Source organism: Doryrhamphus excisus, linkage group LG19 (assembly GCF_037039965.1).
Source record: "Doryrhamphus excisus strain RoL-2023G ecotype Guam linkage group LG19, RoL_Dexc_Guam_v1.1, whole genome shotgun sequence".
In the NCBI taxonomy this organism is placed as follows: Eukaryota; Metazoa; Chordata; class Actinopteri; order Syngnathiformes; family Syngnathidae; genus Doryrhamphus; species Doryrhamphus excisus.
Window position 1 is genome coordinate 3,788,896 of NC_136375.1, and position 16,244 is coordinate 3,805,139.

The following is a 16,244-nucleotide window of genomic DNA, read 5'->3' on the forward strand; positions in this document are numbered from 1 at the left end:
TAAGAATGGTAAAAGTTACATACGAATGGATGGATGGATGGATAGATGGATAGATAGATGTGCGGTGAGCCGGTGTTCAGGGAGATGACATTGGATGTGTTGTTGCCCACTCTGACATACTGGGTTCTATCTGTGAGGAAGTCAAGCAGCCAGTTGCACAGGGAGGTCTTGAGGCCCAGTGGCTCCAACTTGCGTACCAGGTCCTGGGGGATGATCGTGTTGAATGCTGAGCTGAAGTCTAGGACCAGCATTTGTACGTGAGTGTTTCTCTTCTCCAGGTGCTCCCGGTTCAGGTGGAGAGCAGTGGAGATGGCGTCCTCAGTGGAGCGGTTTGGCTGGTATGCGAATTGGAATGGGTCGAGTGTTGGGGGGAGTATGGAGGTAACCACCCTCTCGAAGCATTTCATAATGGTGTATGTGAGTGCAATGAGCTTTAGACATGTGATTGATGATTTCTTGGACACTGGAATTATTGTGGCAGACTTGAAACACGGGGAGACGACAGCCTGGGTCAGTTAGGTGTTGAAGATGTCCGTGAGCACGTGGGCCAGCTGGTCTGCACATTCATTGATCACCCGTCCTGGAATGGTGTCGGGGCCTGCAGCTTTCCGCACGTTGACCTTCCTCAGGACTCTCCACACTGCAGCGGCATCCAACTTGACTGCCTGTTCATCAGGGTGGGGGGTGGCCTTCCTCGCAGGGTTGTTGTTTAGATCCTCGAACCTTCCAAAGAAGTTATTTAGCTCATTGAGGAAGCTGATGTCATTCTGGCAAGTGCAGGTGTGGCTTTGTAGCTAGTGACAGACTGGATGCCCTGTCAGAGTTGTCTGGTGTTGCATGGGTCCTGGAAGAAGCTTTGGATCTTCTACTTTTGATAGTCACATTAAAGGCAACAAAGGAGTGGCTCAACAAGCACCTTTGAAACCTGGAGAGGCCTTTTCCAGTCTCTAAACCTACAGTTTTGGATTCTGTGCTTTTGACTATGAAGCTCAATATAAAAACATCCAAAAACCCAAGTTCTTGTGAGGGCCACCAATAACTAGGATTGAGGATCCAGAACCTTATAATTATGAGCCTGAATATACAGCAGATGAGGTACAGGTTTTAGAAGTTGAGCAGGCAAGAAGAGAAGGTAAAATTTCACAGCAGACGGGGGTAGAAAAAGTCAGGACCGAGGCCTTGTCCACACATAGCAGGGAATTTTTAAAACATATTTTAAAACATATTTCCAAACAAAAACCTTGTATTAAAAAAAATGCATCCACACGTAACCACATAAATGCATTTGGAACAACAGTCATACGCATGCCAAACCTGTAGGCAGCAATAGTTCCTAACATTCTATCCAATCAGAATCATTCATTCATTCATTTTCTACCGCTTATCCTCATGAGGGTCACGGGGGTGCTGGACCCTATCCCAGCTGTCTTCGGGCGAGAGGCGGGGTACACCCTGGACTGGTGGCCAGCCAATCACAGGGCACATATAGACAAACAACCATTCACACTCACATTCATACCTATGGACAATATGGAGTCACCAATTAACCTAGCATATTTTTGGAATGTGGGAGGAAACCGGAGTACCCGGAGAAAACCCACATATGCACGGGGAGAACTGCAAACTCCACACAGAGATGGGTGGGCTTGAACTCGGGTCATGCCCATCACTTCCGCAAACCTCAAAGATGGCGCCAGGCTCATTCTTGTGGACAAAGAGGCAGAATTACTTCTAAACATTGTTTTAGAATACAATGTCAACAAGATGCAAGAAAATGTTAATTGTGAATCTTGCCAAAGCAAGTCGGCATTGAAGCCTGCAACAAGAAGGATGCCTTGGACGTGGAATTGTATTTCAGCAAAGATGGCCGACCTTTAAGTGTTTCTTCGCCTCTGCTCTTTAAAGTGAGGCAATATTCGGGCTTGCAAATGCAAGTTGGGAAACGTAAAACTCTGGTTATTGCCGTCCATACCCAAACACAATCACATTTTTCTCCAAATTCACACATGGGCCGAATGTTTTGAAAACCTTAGTATTCAGTGCATATATCCATGGGCTCGTGTGGATGATGGATGATAGGCCAAATGGTGGAAATATAACTTTGTTTTAGGAGATACCCGCCTCTATGTGGACAAGGCCTTGGACGGCTTTGTGTATCTGACAAGGAGGACACTGCTCCAAGTGACTCCACGTGTTTTGATATACTCGGAAAATATATTTATACTTTACCACCACCAGCATGCACAGCACACACATTAAACTTACAAATAAAGAACCAAATCTGGGGGTGTCCCGTGGCAGCAGCGATTGTCCTAACACATCTGTGAACAAGAACATATACGCTATATGCAATACTGTATACACTCTATTAGTATGAGTATACTTTGTGTGATGGCTTTGTACCTGAGTCTCCATCAGCTCGTGGACAGGTCTCAGTCAGCACTTGTAGCAGTCCATCTGGTTTGTACGAGTAGTGTTCCACCAGCTAATAAGAACGACAGACTTAGTGTGTTCCTCAAACCAAGACTTGCTGTCTTGTGTTGTATTGTTTTCTGAGATGTTGCCTTTGAAATGGAATGATCATATATTAGGAGAAAATTTGTATGTATTAATGGCAGCGTCCTATGATGGACCATTAGTGGGTGTTGGGGAGGTGAGTGATATGTTTAATGGAGAGCGTTGAGCTTTTTTCCTTCTTTCTCTTTTCTTTATTAACTCATTCATTACCAAAGATGTTTTTTTGTTAGTTTTTTTTCAAACCAAAAGCTCACTCCCAAAGATGCATTAATAAGTTTTCTTGCATGAGAGGCACAAGGAGGTAAAGACGTGCACAATAGAAGAGATGGTGCAGTTTTAAGCCGATTAAAACAGTTACAATGTGGCAGAAGTGCATTTTATAAGAGCTAGGCATGCATCTCCCCCAGGAGGTGAAAAGGCATACAGGAGGTTATGCATTGCAGGCAAATGCTAACGTGTGCACTAAGGGTGTGGAAAATAATCGATATTCATCGATACATCGATGCACATGCGCGCGATGCGAGTGCATCGGCTCATTCACTGAGTATGGATGCAATTGACAGATGAAATCTAGATTCATCGTGATGCGTTTGTGGGTATTGGTAAAATCCGATGCAAGCGCTGTTTTATTAATGTTCAACTTCATCCCGTATGCTGTTCCCCAGGCGCAATGAATGCAGCATCATTATTTCCCCTTTTATATTGAATACGGACGGAAGCCGTGAGGCACATACAACTACGAGTAAAACAGCATGGACGTTTGCACGCAAGCTGCAGCGAGGAAGTTTCTATATTTAACCCCCCCCCGCAATGTTTAAATGGTATGTTTGGAAACACTACGGATTCTCAAAGAACGATGGAAAGCTCAACAAAACGTCATTTGCAAAGAATGCCGTGTTAAGAAGCCGTACAATGGCAGCATGACAAACATGCAGACCCCCTTAAAAAGGGGGACACCACAACACGGACAAGTCTACCCCCGCCACCCCGTCTAGTTCCTGGTCGGACACCGGGGAAACCAAACAGATCAGGTCAGAACAAGTGGATCTTCCTCTGCTTTCCAAATTGTCCAGGAGCTATTTGTTCGTCCTTGCAACAAGTGCCCCCCCCCCCCTTCTGAATGAGTGTTCAGCACAGCAGGTGACATTAAAAACAACTAGAAAATTCCCGCGGAAATTTTGATGGACTGGCCACCTGTGCTGTGAACCTCGGGCCCGGTGTGCCAACGGCTACCGCGGTAGCACCTAGCAAGAAGACCGTGCTAACACGTAGCAAAACAGCCTCAGGTCCTGAAAAGTTTGGGGCAGTCCTACAGTGTCCCCACATCATGCTATGTGTGTATTTTCCTTTAGACATGAGTAAATTAGGTAAAATGCTAACATGCTAACAGTCATCATGCTAGCACCTAGCAAGAGGGCCTCAAGTTTAGAAAGTACCAAGGTTGTCCTATAATCTCCCCACATCATGACATGTGCTTAGTAGCCTTTAGGCATGAGTAAATTAGCTTAAATGCTAACAGTCATCATGCTAGCACTTAGCAAGAGAGCCTTACGTTAAAAGAGTGCCTGGGTTGTCCTGTAACCTCCCTAAATCATGCCATGTGTGTATTATCCTTTAGACATGAGTAAATTAGCTTAAATGCTAACATGCTAACAGTTATCATGCTAGCACCTAGCAAGAGAGCCTAGAGTTTAGAAACTACAAAGGTTGTCCTATAACCTCCCTAAATCATGCCATGTGTGTATTTGCCTTTAAACGTGAGTAAATTAGCTTAAATGCTAACATGCTAACAGTTATCATGCTAGCACCTAGCAAGAGAGCCTCAAGTTTAGAAAGTGCCAAGGTTGTCCTATAACCTTCCTGCATCATGCCATGTGTGTATTTGCCTTTAAATGTGAGTAAATTAGCTTAAATACTAACATGCTAACAGTCGTCATGCTAGCACCTAGCAAGACAGCCTCAAGTTTGGAAAGTGCCAAGGTTGTCCTGTAACCTCCCTACATCATGCTATGTGTATATTTGCCTTTAGACATGAGTAAATTAGCTTAAATGCTAACATGCTAACGGCTACCATGCTAGCACCTAGCAAGAGAGCCTCAAGTTTAGAAAGTGCCAAGGTTGTCCTATAACCTCCCTACATCATGCCATGTGTATAATTGCCTATAAATGTGAGTAAATTAGCTTAACTGTTAACATGCTAACAGTCGTCATGGTAGCACCTAGCAAGAGAGCCTCAACTTTAGAAAGTGCCAAGGTTGTCCTATAACCTCCCTACATCATGCCATGTGTGTATTTGCCTTTAGACATGAGTAAATTAGCTTAAATGCTAACATGCTAACGGCTAACATGCTAGCACCTAGCAAGACAGCCTCAAGTTTAGAAACTGCCAAGGTTGTCCTATAACCTCCCCACATCATGACATGTGTGTATTTGCCTTTAAACATGAGTAATTTAGCTGAAATGTTAACATGCTAACAATCATTATGCTAGCACCTAGCAAGAGAGCCTCAAGTTTAGAAAGTGCCAAGGTTGTCCTATAACCTCCCTACACCATGCCATGTGTGTATTTGCCTGATGACATGAGTAAATTAGCTTAAATGCTAACATGCTAACGGCTACCATGCTAGCACCTAATAAGGGGGCCTCAAGTTTAGAAACTGCCAAGGTTGTCCTATAACCTCCCTGCATCATGCCATGTGTGTATTTGCCTTTAGACATGAGTAAATTAGCTTAAATGCTAACATGCTAACGGCTACCACGGTAGCACCTAGCAAGAGGGCCTCAAGCTTAGAAAGTGCCAAGGTTGTCCTATAACCTCCCTACATCATGCCATATGTGTATTTGCCTTTAAACGTTAGTAAATTAGCTTAAATGCTAACATGCTAACAGTCATCATGCTAGCACCTAGCAAGAGAGTCCCAAGTTTAGAAAGTGCCAAGGTTGTCCTATAACCTCCCTACATCATGCCATGTGTGTATTTGCCTTTAGACATGAGTAAATTAGCTTAAATGCTAACATGCTAACGGCTAACATTCTAGCACCTAGCAAGACAGCCTCAAGTTTAGAAAGTGCCAAGGTTGTCCTATAACCTCCCTACATCATGACATATGTGTATTTGCCTTTAAACGTGAGTAAATTAGCTTAAATGCTAACATGCTAACAGTCATCATCCTAGCACCTAGCAAGAGGGTCCCAAGTTTAGAAACTGCCAAGGTTGTCCTATAACCTCCCTACATCATGCCATGTGTGTATTTGCCTTTAAACGTGCGTAAATTAGCTTAAATGCTAACATGCTAACAGTGGTCATGCTAGCACCTAGCAAGAGAGCCCCACCTTTAGAAAGTGCCAAGGTTGTCCTATAACCTCCCTACATCATGCCATGTGTGTATTTGCCTTTAGACATGAGTAAATTAGCTTAAATGTTAACATGCTAACGGGTGCCACGCTAGCACCTAGCAAGAGAGTCCCAAGTTTAGAAAGTGCCAAGTTTGTCCTATAAACTCCCTACATCATGCCATGTGTGTATTTGCCTTTAGACATGAGTAAATTAGCTTAAATGCTAACATGCTAACGGCTAACATGCTAGCACCTAGCAAGACAGCCTCAAGTTTAGAAACTGCCAAGGTTGTCCTATAACCTCCCTACATCATGACATATGTGTATTTGCCTTTAAACGTGAGTAAATTAGCTTAAATGCTAACATGCTAACAGTTATCATGCTAGCACCTAGCAAGAGAGCCTCAAGTTTAGAAAGTGCCAAGGTTGTCCTATGACCTCCCTACATCATGCCATGTGTGTATTTGCCTTTAGACATGAGTAAATTAGCTTAAATGCTAACATGCTAGCAATTAGCATTTAGCCACAGAGAGAGTTCGGAAGTTTATCTAAAAATGAGCCATCAATCACGTTTCTACATGGCCGTATGGCTGAGCTACAAGGGGGTGAATAGTCTGTAAATTCTCGTTTTCTCTGGAATGCGGCTGTTCTAAAAATAGAACATTTTTGAATGTTTCGGTTAATAGCATCGCCATGGTTACACAAAACGTTCCAAAAAATAAATACCGCTGTAGTCCCGAGCGTCACGATTCCGACGGTGTAACATGTGTGGGGGTCCTTCTTGCGGTTTTGGCCGCATTACGCGCGCAAAAATGGGAAGATTAAGATATAATAATAGCTAAACGCCACAAGGAATAACAATATGGACTGGCTCAGTCTATGGGCTGGCTACTGAGCCAGTCCATAATTAGAAACAATTTTAAAAGGGTAGAAGTTGTTTTCCACTTTCTGCTCCTCACTACTGTATTAGCCTAGCTGCTAGTGCATTCCTATTAGCAGTATGTTTTGCAAACAGGAATATAAACAAACATTGATTGCACTGTTGAAAGTGTCACTTTAACTTTGTTGTTGCTATACTGTATTTTTTACAGCAGTAATTATTGTTTCATTGTTTTACTCCACCACTGAACCACTGCTATTGTAATTGCATAGCCGATGTGAAAGTGGGAGGAAAGTTGTTTTTGAAAAGTTGTTGCTGTTTTAAGATGGCAAAAAAAACTAGAAAATTCCCGCGGAAATTTTGATGGACTGGCCACCTGTGCTGTGAACCTCGGGCCCGGTGTGCCAACGGCTACCGCGGTAGCACCTAGCAAGAAAGCCTCAAGTACGGAAAAGGTTGATGCAGTCCCATAGTGTCCCCACATCATGCCAAGTGTGTGTTTGCCTTTAAACTTGAATAAATTAGGTAAAATGCTAACATGCTAACAGTCATCATGCTAGCACCTATCAAGAGGGCCTCATGTTTAGAAACTGCCATAGTTGTCCTATAACCTCCCTACATCATGCCATGTTTGTATTTGCCTTTAAATGTGAGTAAATTAGCTTAAATGCTAACATGCTAACAGTCATCATGCTAGCACCTAGCAAGAGAGCCTCAACTTTAGAACGTGCCAAGGTTGTCCTATAACCTCCCTGCATCATGCCATGTGTGTATTTGCCTTTAGACATGAGTAAATTAGCTTAAATGCTAGCATGCTAACGGCTACCACGGTAGCACCTAGCAAGAGGGCCTCAAGTTTAGAAACTGCCAAGGTTGTCCTATAACCTCCCTACATCATGATATGTGTGTATTTGCCTTTAGACATGAGTAAATTAGCTTAAATGCTAACATGCTAACGGCTACCATGCTAGCACCAAGCAAGAGGGCCTCAAGTTCAGAAACTGCCAAGGTTGTCCTATAATCTTCCTGCATCATGCCATGTATGTATTTGCCTTTAAACATGAGTCAATTAGCTTAAATGCTAACATGCTAACAGTCATCATGCTAGCACCTAGCAAGAGAGCCTCAAGTTTAGAAAGTGCCAAGGTAATCCTATAACCTCCCTACATCATGCCATGTGTGTATTTGCCTGTAGACATGAGTGAATTAGCTTAAATGCTAACATTCTAACGGCTACCATGCTAGCAGCTAGCAAGAGGCCCTCAAGTTTAGAAACTGCCAAGGTTGTCCTATAACCTCCCTACATCAAGCCATGTGTGTATTTGCCTGTAGACATGAGTAGATTAGCTTAAATGCTAACATGCTAACGGCTACCATGCTAGCAGCTAGCAAGAGGCCCTCAAGTTTAGAAACTGCCAAGGTTGTCCTATAACCTCCCTGCATCATGCCAAGTGTGTATTTGCCTTTAAACATGAGTAAACTACCTTAAATGCTAACATGCTAACAGTCATCATGCTAGCACCTAGCAAGAGAGCCTCAAGTTTAGAAAGTGCCAAGGTTGTCCTATAACCTCCCTACGTCATGCCATGTGTGTATTTGCCTGTAGACATGAGTAAATTAGCTTCATTGCTAACATGGTAACGGCTACCATGCTAGCACCTAGCAAGAGGGCCTCAAGTTTAAAAACTGCCAACGTTGTCCTATAACCTCCATACATCATGCCATGTGTGTATTATCCTTTAGACATGAGTACATTAGCTTAAATGCTAACATGCTAACGGCTACCATGCTAGCACCTAGCAAGAGGGCCTCAAGTTTAGAATCTGCCAAGGTTGTCCTATAACCTCCCTACATCATGCCATGTGTGTATTTGCCTTTAAACGTGAGTAAATTAGCTTAAATGCTAACATGCTCACAGTTATCATGCTAGCACCTAGCAAGAGAGCCGCAAGTTTAGAAAGTGCCAAGGTTGTCCTATAACCTCCCGACATCATGCCATGTGTGTATTTGCCTTTAGACATGAGTAAATTAGCTTAAATGCTAACATGTTAACGGCTACCATGCTAGCACCTAGCAAGAGAGCCTCAAGTTTAGAAAGTGCCAAGGTTGTCTTATAACCTCCCTACATCATTCCATGTGTGTATTTGCCTTTAAATGTGAATAAATTAGCCTAAATGCTAACATGCTAACAGTCATCATGCTAGCACCTAGCAAGAGGGTTTCAAGTTTAGAAAGTGCCAAGGTTGTCCTATAACCTCCCTATATCATGCCATGTGTGTATTTGCCTTTAAACGTAAGTAAATTAGCTTAAATGCTAATATGCTAACAGTCATCATGCTAGCACCTAGCAAGAGAGCATCAAGTTGAAAAAGTGCCAAGGTTGTCCTATAACCTCCCTACATCATGCCATGTGTGTATTTGCCTTTAGACATGAGTAAATTAGCTTAAATGCTAACATGTTAACGGCTACCATGCTAGCACCTAGCAAGGGAGCCTCAAGTTGAGAAAGTGCCAAGGTTGTCCTATAACCTCCCTATATCATGCCATGTGTGTATTTGCCTTTAGACATGAGTAAATTACCTTAAATGCTAACATGCTAATGGCTACCATGCTAGCACCTAGCAAGAGGGCTTCAAGTTTAGAAAGGGCCAAGGTTGTCCTATAACCTCCCTACATTATGCCATGTGTGTATTTGCCTTTAGACATGAGTAAATTAGCTTAAATGCTAACATGCTAACGGCTACCATGCTAGCACCAAGCAAGAGGGCCTCAAGTTCAGAAACTGCCAAGGTTGTCCTATAATCTTCCTGCATCATGCCATGTGTGTATTTGCCTTTAAACTTGAGTAAATTAGCTAAAATGCTAACATGCTAACAGTCATCATGCTAGCACCAAGCAAGAGAGTCTCAAGTTTAGAAAGTGCCAAGGTTGTCCTATAACCTCCCTACATCATGCCATGTGTGTATTTGACTTTAGACATGAGTAAATTAGCTTAAATGCTAACATGTTAACGGCTACCATGCTAGCACCTAGCAAGAGAGCCTCAAGTTTAGAAAGTGCCAAGGTTGTCTTATAACCTCCCTACATCATGCCATGTGTGTATTTGCCTTTAAATGTGAGTAAATTAGCCTAAATGCTAACATGCTAACAGTCATCATGCTAGCACCTAGCAAGAGGGTTTCAAGTTTAGAAAGTGCCAAGGTTGTCCTATAACCTCCCTATATCATGCCATGTGTGTATTTGCCTTTAAACGTAAGTAAATTAGCTTAAATGCTAATATGCTAACAGTCAACATGCTAGCACCTAGCAAGAGAGCATCAAGTTGAAAAAGTGCCAAGGTTGTCCTGTAACCTCCCTACATCATGCCATGTGTGTATTTGCCTTTAGACATGAGTAAATTAGCTTAAATGCTAACATGTTAACGGCTACCATGCTAGCACCTAGTAAGGGAGCCTCAAGTTGAGAAAGTGCCAAGGTTGTCCTATAACCTCCCTATATCATGCCATGTGTGTATTTGCCTTTAGACATGAGTAAATTAGCTTAAATGCTAACATGCTAACGGCTACCATGCTAGCACCTAGCAAGAGGGCTTCAAGTTTAGAAAGGGCCAAGGTTGTCCTATAACCTCCCTACATTATGCCATGTGTGTATTTGACTTTAGACATGAGTAAATTAGCTTAAATGCTAACATGTTAACGGCTACCATGCTAGCACCTAGCAAGAGAGCCTCAAGTTTAGAAAGTGCCAAGGTTGTCTTATAACCTCCCTACATCATGCCATGTGTGTATTTGCCTTTAAATGTGAGTAAATTAGCCTAAATGCTAACATGCTAACAGTCATCATGCTAGCACCTAGCAAGAGGGTTTCAAGTTTAGAAAGTGCCAAGGTTGTCCTATAACCTCCCTATATCATGCCATGTGTGTATTTGCCTTTAAACGTAAGTAAATTAGCTTAAATGCTAATATGCTAACAGTCATCATGCTAGCACCTAGCAAGAGAGCATCAAGTTGAAAAAGTGCCAAGGTTGTCCTGTAACCTCCCTACATCATGCCATGTGTGTATTTGCCTTTAGACATGAGTAAATTAGCTTAAATGCTAACATGTTAACGGCTACCATGCTAGCACCTAGTAAGGGAGCCTCAAGTTGAGAAAGTGCCAAGGTTGTCCTATAACCTCCCTATATCATGCCATGTGTGTATTTGCCTTTAGACATGTAAATTAGCTTAAATGCTAACATGCTAACGGCTACCATGCTAGCACCTAGCAAGAGGGCTTCAAGTTTAGAAAGGGCCAAGGTTGTCCTATAACCTCCCTACATTATGCCATGTGTGTATTTGCCTTTAGACATGAGTAAATTAGCTTAAATGCTAACATGCTAACGGCTACCATGCTAGCACCTAGCAAGAGGGCTTCAAGTTTAGAAAGGGCCAAGGTTGTCCTATAACCTCCCTATATCATGCCATGTGTGTATTTGCCTTTAAACATGAGTAAATTAGCTTAAATGCTAACATGCTAACAGTTATTATGTTATGCTAGCACCTAGCAAGAGAGCCTCAAGTTTAGAAAGTGCCAAGGTTGTCCTATAACCTCCCTACATCATGCCATATGTGTATTTGCCTTTAAACGTGAGTAAATTAGCATAAATGCTAACGTGCTAGCAATTAGCATTTAGCCACAGAGAGAGTTCAGAAGTTTATCTAAAAAATGAGCCATCAATCACGTTTCTACGTGGCCATATGGCTGAGCTACAAGGCTGTGAAAAGTCTGTAAATTCTCGTTTTCTCTGGAATCTAAAAATAGAAAGGGTGTACCTAATCTACTGGCCCATTTTTGAACGTTTCGGTTAATAGCGTCGCCATGGTTACACAAAACGTTCCAAAAAATAAATACCGCTGTAGTCCCGAGCGTCACGATTCCGACGATGTAACATGTGTGGGGGTCCTTCTTGCGGTTTTGGCCGCATTACGCGCGCAAAAAGTGGAAGATTAAGATATAACTAGAAAATTCCCGCGGAAATTTTGATGGACTGGCCACCTGCGCTGTGAACCTCGGGCCCAGTGTGCCAACGGCTACCGCGCTAGCACCTAGCAAGAAAGCCTCAAGTACGGAAAAGGCTGATGCAGTCCCATAGTGTCCCCGCATCATGCCAAGTGTGTATTTGCCTTTAAACTTGAGCAAATTAGCTAAAATGCTAACATGCTAACGACTACCATGCTAGCACCTAGCAAGAGAGCCTCAAGTTGAGAAAGTGCCAAGGTTGTCCTATAACCTCCCTACATCATGCCGTGTGTGTATTTGCCTTTAGAATTGAGTAAATTAGCTTAAATGCTAACATGCTAACAGTCATCATGCTAGCACCTAGCAAGAGGGCCTCAAGTTTAGAAAGTGCCAAGGTTGTCCTATAAACTTCCTACATCATGCCATGTGTGTATTTGCGTTTAGACATGAGTAAATTAGCTTAAATGCTAACATGCTAACGGCTAACATGCTAGCACCTAGCAAGACAGCCTCAAGTTTAGAAACTGCCAAGGATGTCCTATGACGCCCCTGCATCATGCATGTGTGTATTTGCCTTTAAACATGAGCAAATTAGCTTAAATGCTAACATGCTAACAGTCATCATGCTAGCACCTAGCAAGAGAGTCCCAAGTTTAGAAAGTGCCAAGATTGTCCTATAACTTCCCAACATCATGCCATGTGTGTATTTGCCTTTAGACATGAGTAAATTAGCTTAAATGCTAACATGCTAACGGCTAACATGCTAGCACCTAGCAAGACAGCCTCAAGTTTAGAAACTGCCAAGGTTGTCCTATAACCTCTCCACATCATGTCATGTGTGTATTTGCCTTTAAACGTTAGTAAATTAGCTGAAATGCTAACATGCTAACAATCATTATGCTAGCACCTAGCAAGAGAGCCTCAAGTTTAGAAAGTGCCAAGGTTGTCCTATAACCTCCCTACACCATGCCATTTGTGTATTTGCCTGAAGACATGAGTAAATTAGCTTAAATGCTAACATGCTAACGGCTACCACGGTAGCACCTGGCAAGAGGGCCTCAAGTTTAGAAAGTGCCAAGGTTGTCCTATAACCTCCCTACATCATGCCATGGGTGTATTTGCCTTTAAACATCAGTAAATTAGCTTAAATGCTAACATGCTAACAGTCATCATGCTAGCACCTAGCAAGAGGGCCTCAAGTTTAGAAACTGCCAAGGTTGTCCTATAACCTCCCTACATCATGCCATGTGTGTATTTGCCTTTAAATGTGAGTAAATTAGCTTAAATGCTAACATGCTAACAGTCGTCATGCTAGCACCTAGCAAGAGAGCCTCAAGTTTGGAAAGTGCCAAGGTTGTCCTATAACCTCCCTACATCATGCCATGTGTGTATTTGCCTTTTATACATGAGTAAATTAGCTTAAATGTTAACATGCTAACGGCTACCATGCTAGCACCTAGCAAGAGAGCCTCAAGTTTAGAAAGTGCCAAGGTTGTCCTATAACCTCCCTACATCATGCCATGTGTGTATTTGCCTTTAAACGTGAGTAAATTAGCTTAAATGCTAACATGGGAACAGTCATCATGCTAGCACCTAGCAAGAGAGCCTCAACTTTAGAAAGTGCCAAGGTTGTCCTATAACCTCCCTACATCATGCCATGTGTGTATATGCCTTTAGACATGAGTAAATTAGCTTAAATGCTAACATGCTAACGGCTACCATGCTAGCACCTAGCAAGAGAGCCTCAACTTTAGAAAGTGCCAAGGTTGTCCTATAACCTCCCTGCATCATGCCATGGGTTTATTTGCCTTTAAACATGAGTAAATTAGCTTAAATGCTAACATGCTAACAGTCGTCATGCTAGCACCTAGCAAGAGGGCCTCAAGTTTGGAAAGTGCCAAGGTTGTCCTATAACCTCCCTACATCATGCCATGTGTGTATTTGCCTTTAGACATGAGTAAATTAGCTAAAATGCTGACATGCTAACGGCTAACATGCTAGCACCTAGCAAGAAATTCCCAAGTTTAGAAAGTGCCATGGTTGTCCTATAACCTCCCTGCATCATGCCATGGGTGTATTTGCCTTTAAACATGAGTAATTTAGCTTAAATGCTAACATGCTAACAGTCATCATGCTAGCACCTAGCAAGAGGGCCTCAAGTTTAGAACGTACCACGGTTGTCCTATAACCTCCCTACATCATACAATGTGTGCATTTGGCTTTAGACATGAGTAAATTAGCTTAAATGCTAACATGCTAACAGTCATGCTAGCTCCTAGCAAGAGAGCCTCGAGGTTAGAAAGTGCCAAGGTTGTCCTATAACCTCCCTACACCATGCCATGTGTGTATTATCCTTTAGACATGAGTAAATTAGCTTAAATGCTAACATGCTAACGGCTACCATGCTAGCACCTAGCAAGAGGGCTTCAAGTTCAGAAACTGCCGAGGTTGTCCTATAACCTTCCTGCACCATGCCATGTGTGTATTTGCCTTTAGATATGAGTAAATTAGCTTAAACGCTAACATGCTAACAGTCATTATACTAGCACCTAGCAAGAAAGCCTCTAGTTTAGAAAGTGCCAAGGTTGTCCTATAACCTCCCAACATCATGCCATGTGTGTATTTGCCTTTAGACATGAGTAAATTAGCTTAAATGCTAACATGCTAACAGTCATTGTGCTAGCACCTAGCAAGAGAGCCTCAAGTTTAGAAAGTGCCAAGGTTGTCCTATAACCTCCCCACATCATGTCATGTGTGTATTTGCCTTTAGACATGAGTAAATTAGCTTAATTGTTAACATGCTAACATGCTAGCAATTAGCATTTAGCCACACAGAGAGTTCAGAAGTTTATCTAAAAAATTAGCCATCAATCACGTTTCTGCGCGGCCGTATGGCTGAGCTACAAGGCTGTGAAATGTCTGTAAATTCTCAGTTTTTCTCTGCCATGTGCTGTTCTAAAAATAGAAAGGGTATACCTAATCTAGTGGCCCATTTTTTAACGTTTCGGTTAATAGCGTCGCCATGGTTACACAAAATGTTCCAAAAACTAAATACCGCTGTAGTCCCGAGCGCCACGATTCCGGATATCCGGAATAATAATAACTAAACAGCAATAACAATATGGGCTGGCTCTACTGCTACTGCAAGTAGCAGTCTATGGGCTGGCTACTGGGCCAGTCCATAACTAGAAAATTCCCGCGGAAATTTTGATGGACTGGCCACCTGTGCTTTGAACCTCAGGCCCGCCGTAGCACCTAGCAAGAAAGCCTCAAGTACGGAAAAGGTTGATGCAGTCCCATAGTGTCCCCACATCATGCCAAGTGTGTATTTGCCTTTAAACTTGAGTAAATTAGCTAAAATGCTAAAATGCTAACATGATAACGGCTACCGTGCTAACACGTAGCAAAACAGCCTCAGGTCCTGAAAAGTTTGGGGCAGTCCTACAGTGTCCCCACATCATGCCATGTGTGTATTTTCCTTTAGACATGAGTAAATTAGGTAAAATGCTAACAGTCATCATGCTAGCACCTAGCAAGAGGGCCTTAAGTTTAGAAAGTACCAAGGTTGTCCTATAACCTCCCCACAACATGCCATGTGTGTATTATCCTTTAGACATGAGTAAATTAGCTTAAATGCTAACATGCTAACGGGTACCATGCTAGCACCTAGCAAGAGTGCCTCAACTTTAGAAAGTGCCAAGGTTGTCCTATAACCTCCCCGCAACATGCCATGTGTGTATTATCCTTTAGACATGAGTAAATTAGCTTAAATGCTAACATGCTAACGGGTTCCATGCTAGCACCTAGCAAGAGAGCCTCAACTTTAGAAAGTGCCAAGGTTGTCCTATAACCTCCCTGCATCATGCCATGGGTGTATTTGCCTTTAAACGTGAGTAAATTAGCTTAAATGCTAACATGCTAACAGTCGTCATGCTAGCACCTAGCAAGAGGGCCTCAAGTTTAGAAAGTGCCAAGGATGTCCTATAACCTCCCTACATCATGCCATGTGTGTATTTGCCTTGAAATCTGAGTAAATTAGCTTAAATGCTAACATGCTAACAGTCGTCATGCTAGCACCTAGCAAGAGAGCCTCAAGTTTAGAAAGTGCCAAGGTTGTCCTATAACCTCCCTACATCATGCCATGTGTGTATTTGCCTTTAGACATGAGTAAATTAGCTTAAATGCTAACATGCTAACGGCTACCATGCTAGCACCTAGCAAGAGGGCCGAGCAACATAGCATCAAGTCTTGAAAGTTGCCAGGCACTGCTGTGGTGTCTGTACATGTCATGTGATGTTTTCCAATTGAAAGCAGCACTTGCATTGCCATGGAGGACTAAAGAGCAGAGAGTGCCTGACATGCGGGTCGATACTGAACTATCGATTCCTGACATGATGATAACACAGCTCATTGCTGTATCATGGATTCTATAAAAATGTTGATATTTTGATACTTTGGTCTTTGAGGTGCCGGGAGTCACTGTGCTTAATTAGAAAAATCTAACTTTTAAAAT

The 16,244-nt window shown here is 42.6% G+C and overlaps 1 protein-coding gene across 3 annotated transcripts in view; it reads right to left on the reverse strand.

The window, feature by feature from the left end:
- syk (spleen tyrosine kinase) overlaps positions 1–16,244 on the reverse strand; it is a 55,331-nt gene that overhangs the window by 15,408 nt on the left and 23,679 nt on the right. For 2 of the 3 annotated variants that reach the window (XM_058057264.2, XM_058057265.2), the window contains 2 exons: positions 2,404–2,485; positions 2,266–2,321 (listed from right to left, as the gene is read on the reverse strand). In XM_058057264.2, coding sequence (XP_057913247.2) covers positions 2,266–2,321; positions 2,404–2,485 — 138 coding nt within the window. Of the gene's footprint in view, positions 1–120; positions 977–2,265; positions 2,322–2,403; positions 2,486–16,244 lie in introns of those variants that run through there. The other variant, XM_078799004.1, reaches the window with a different exon arrangement.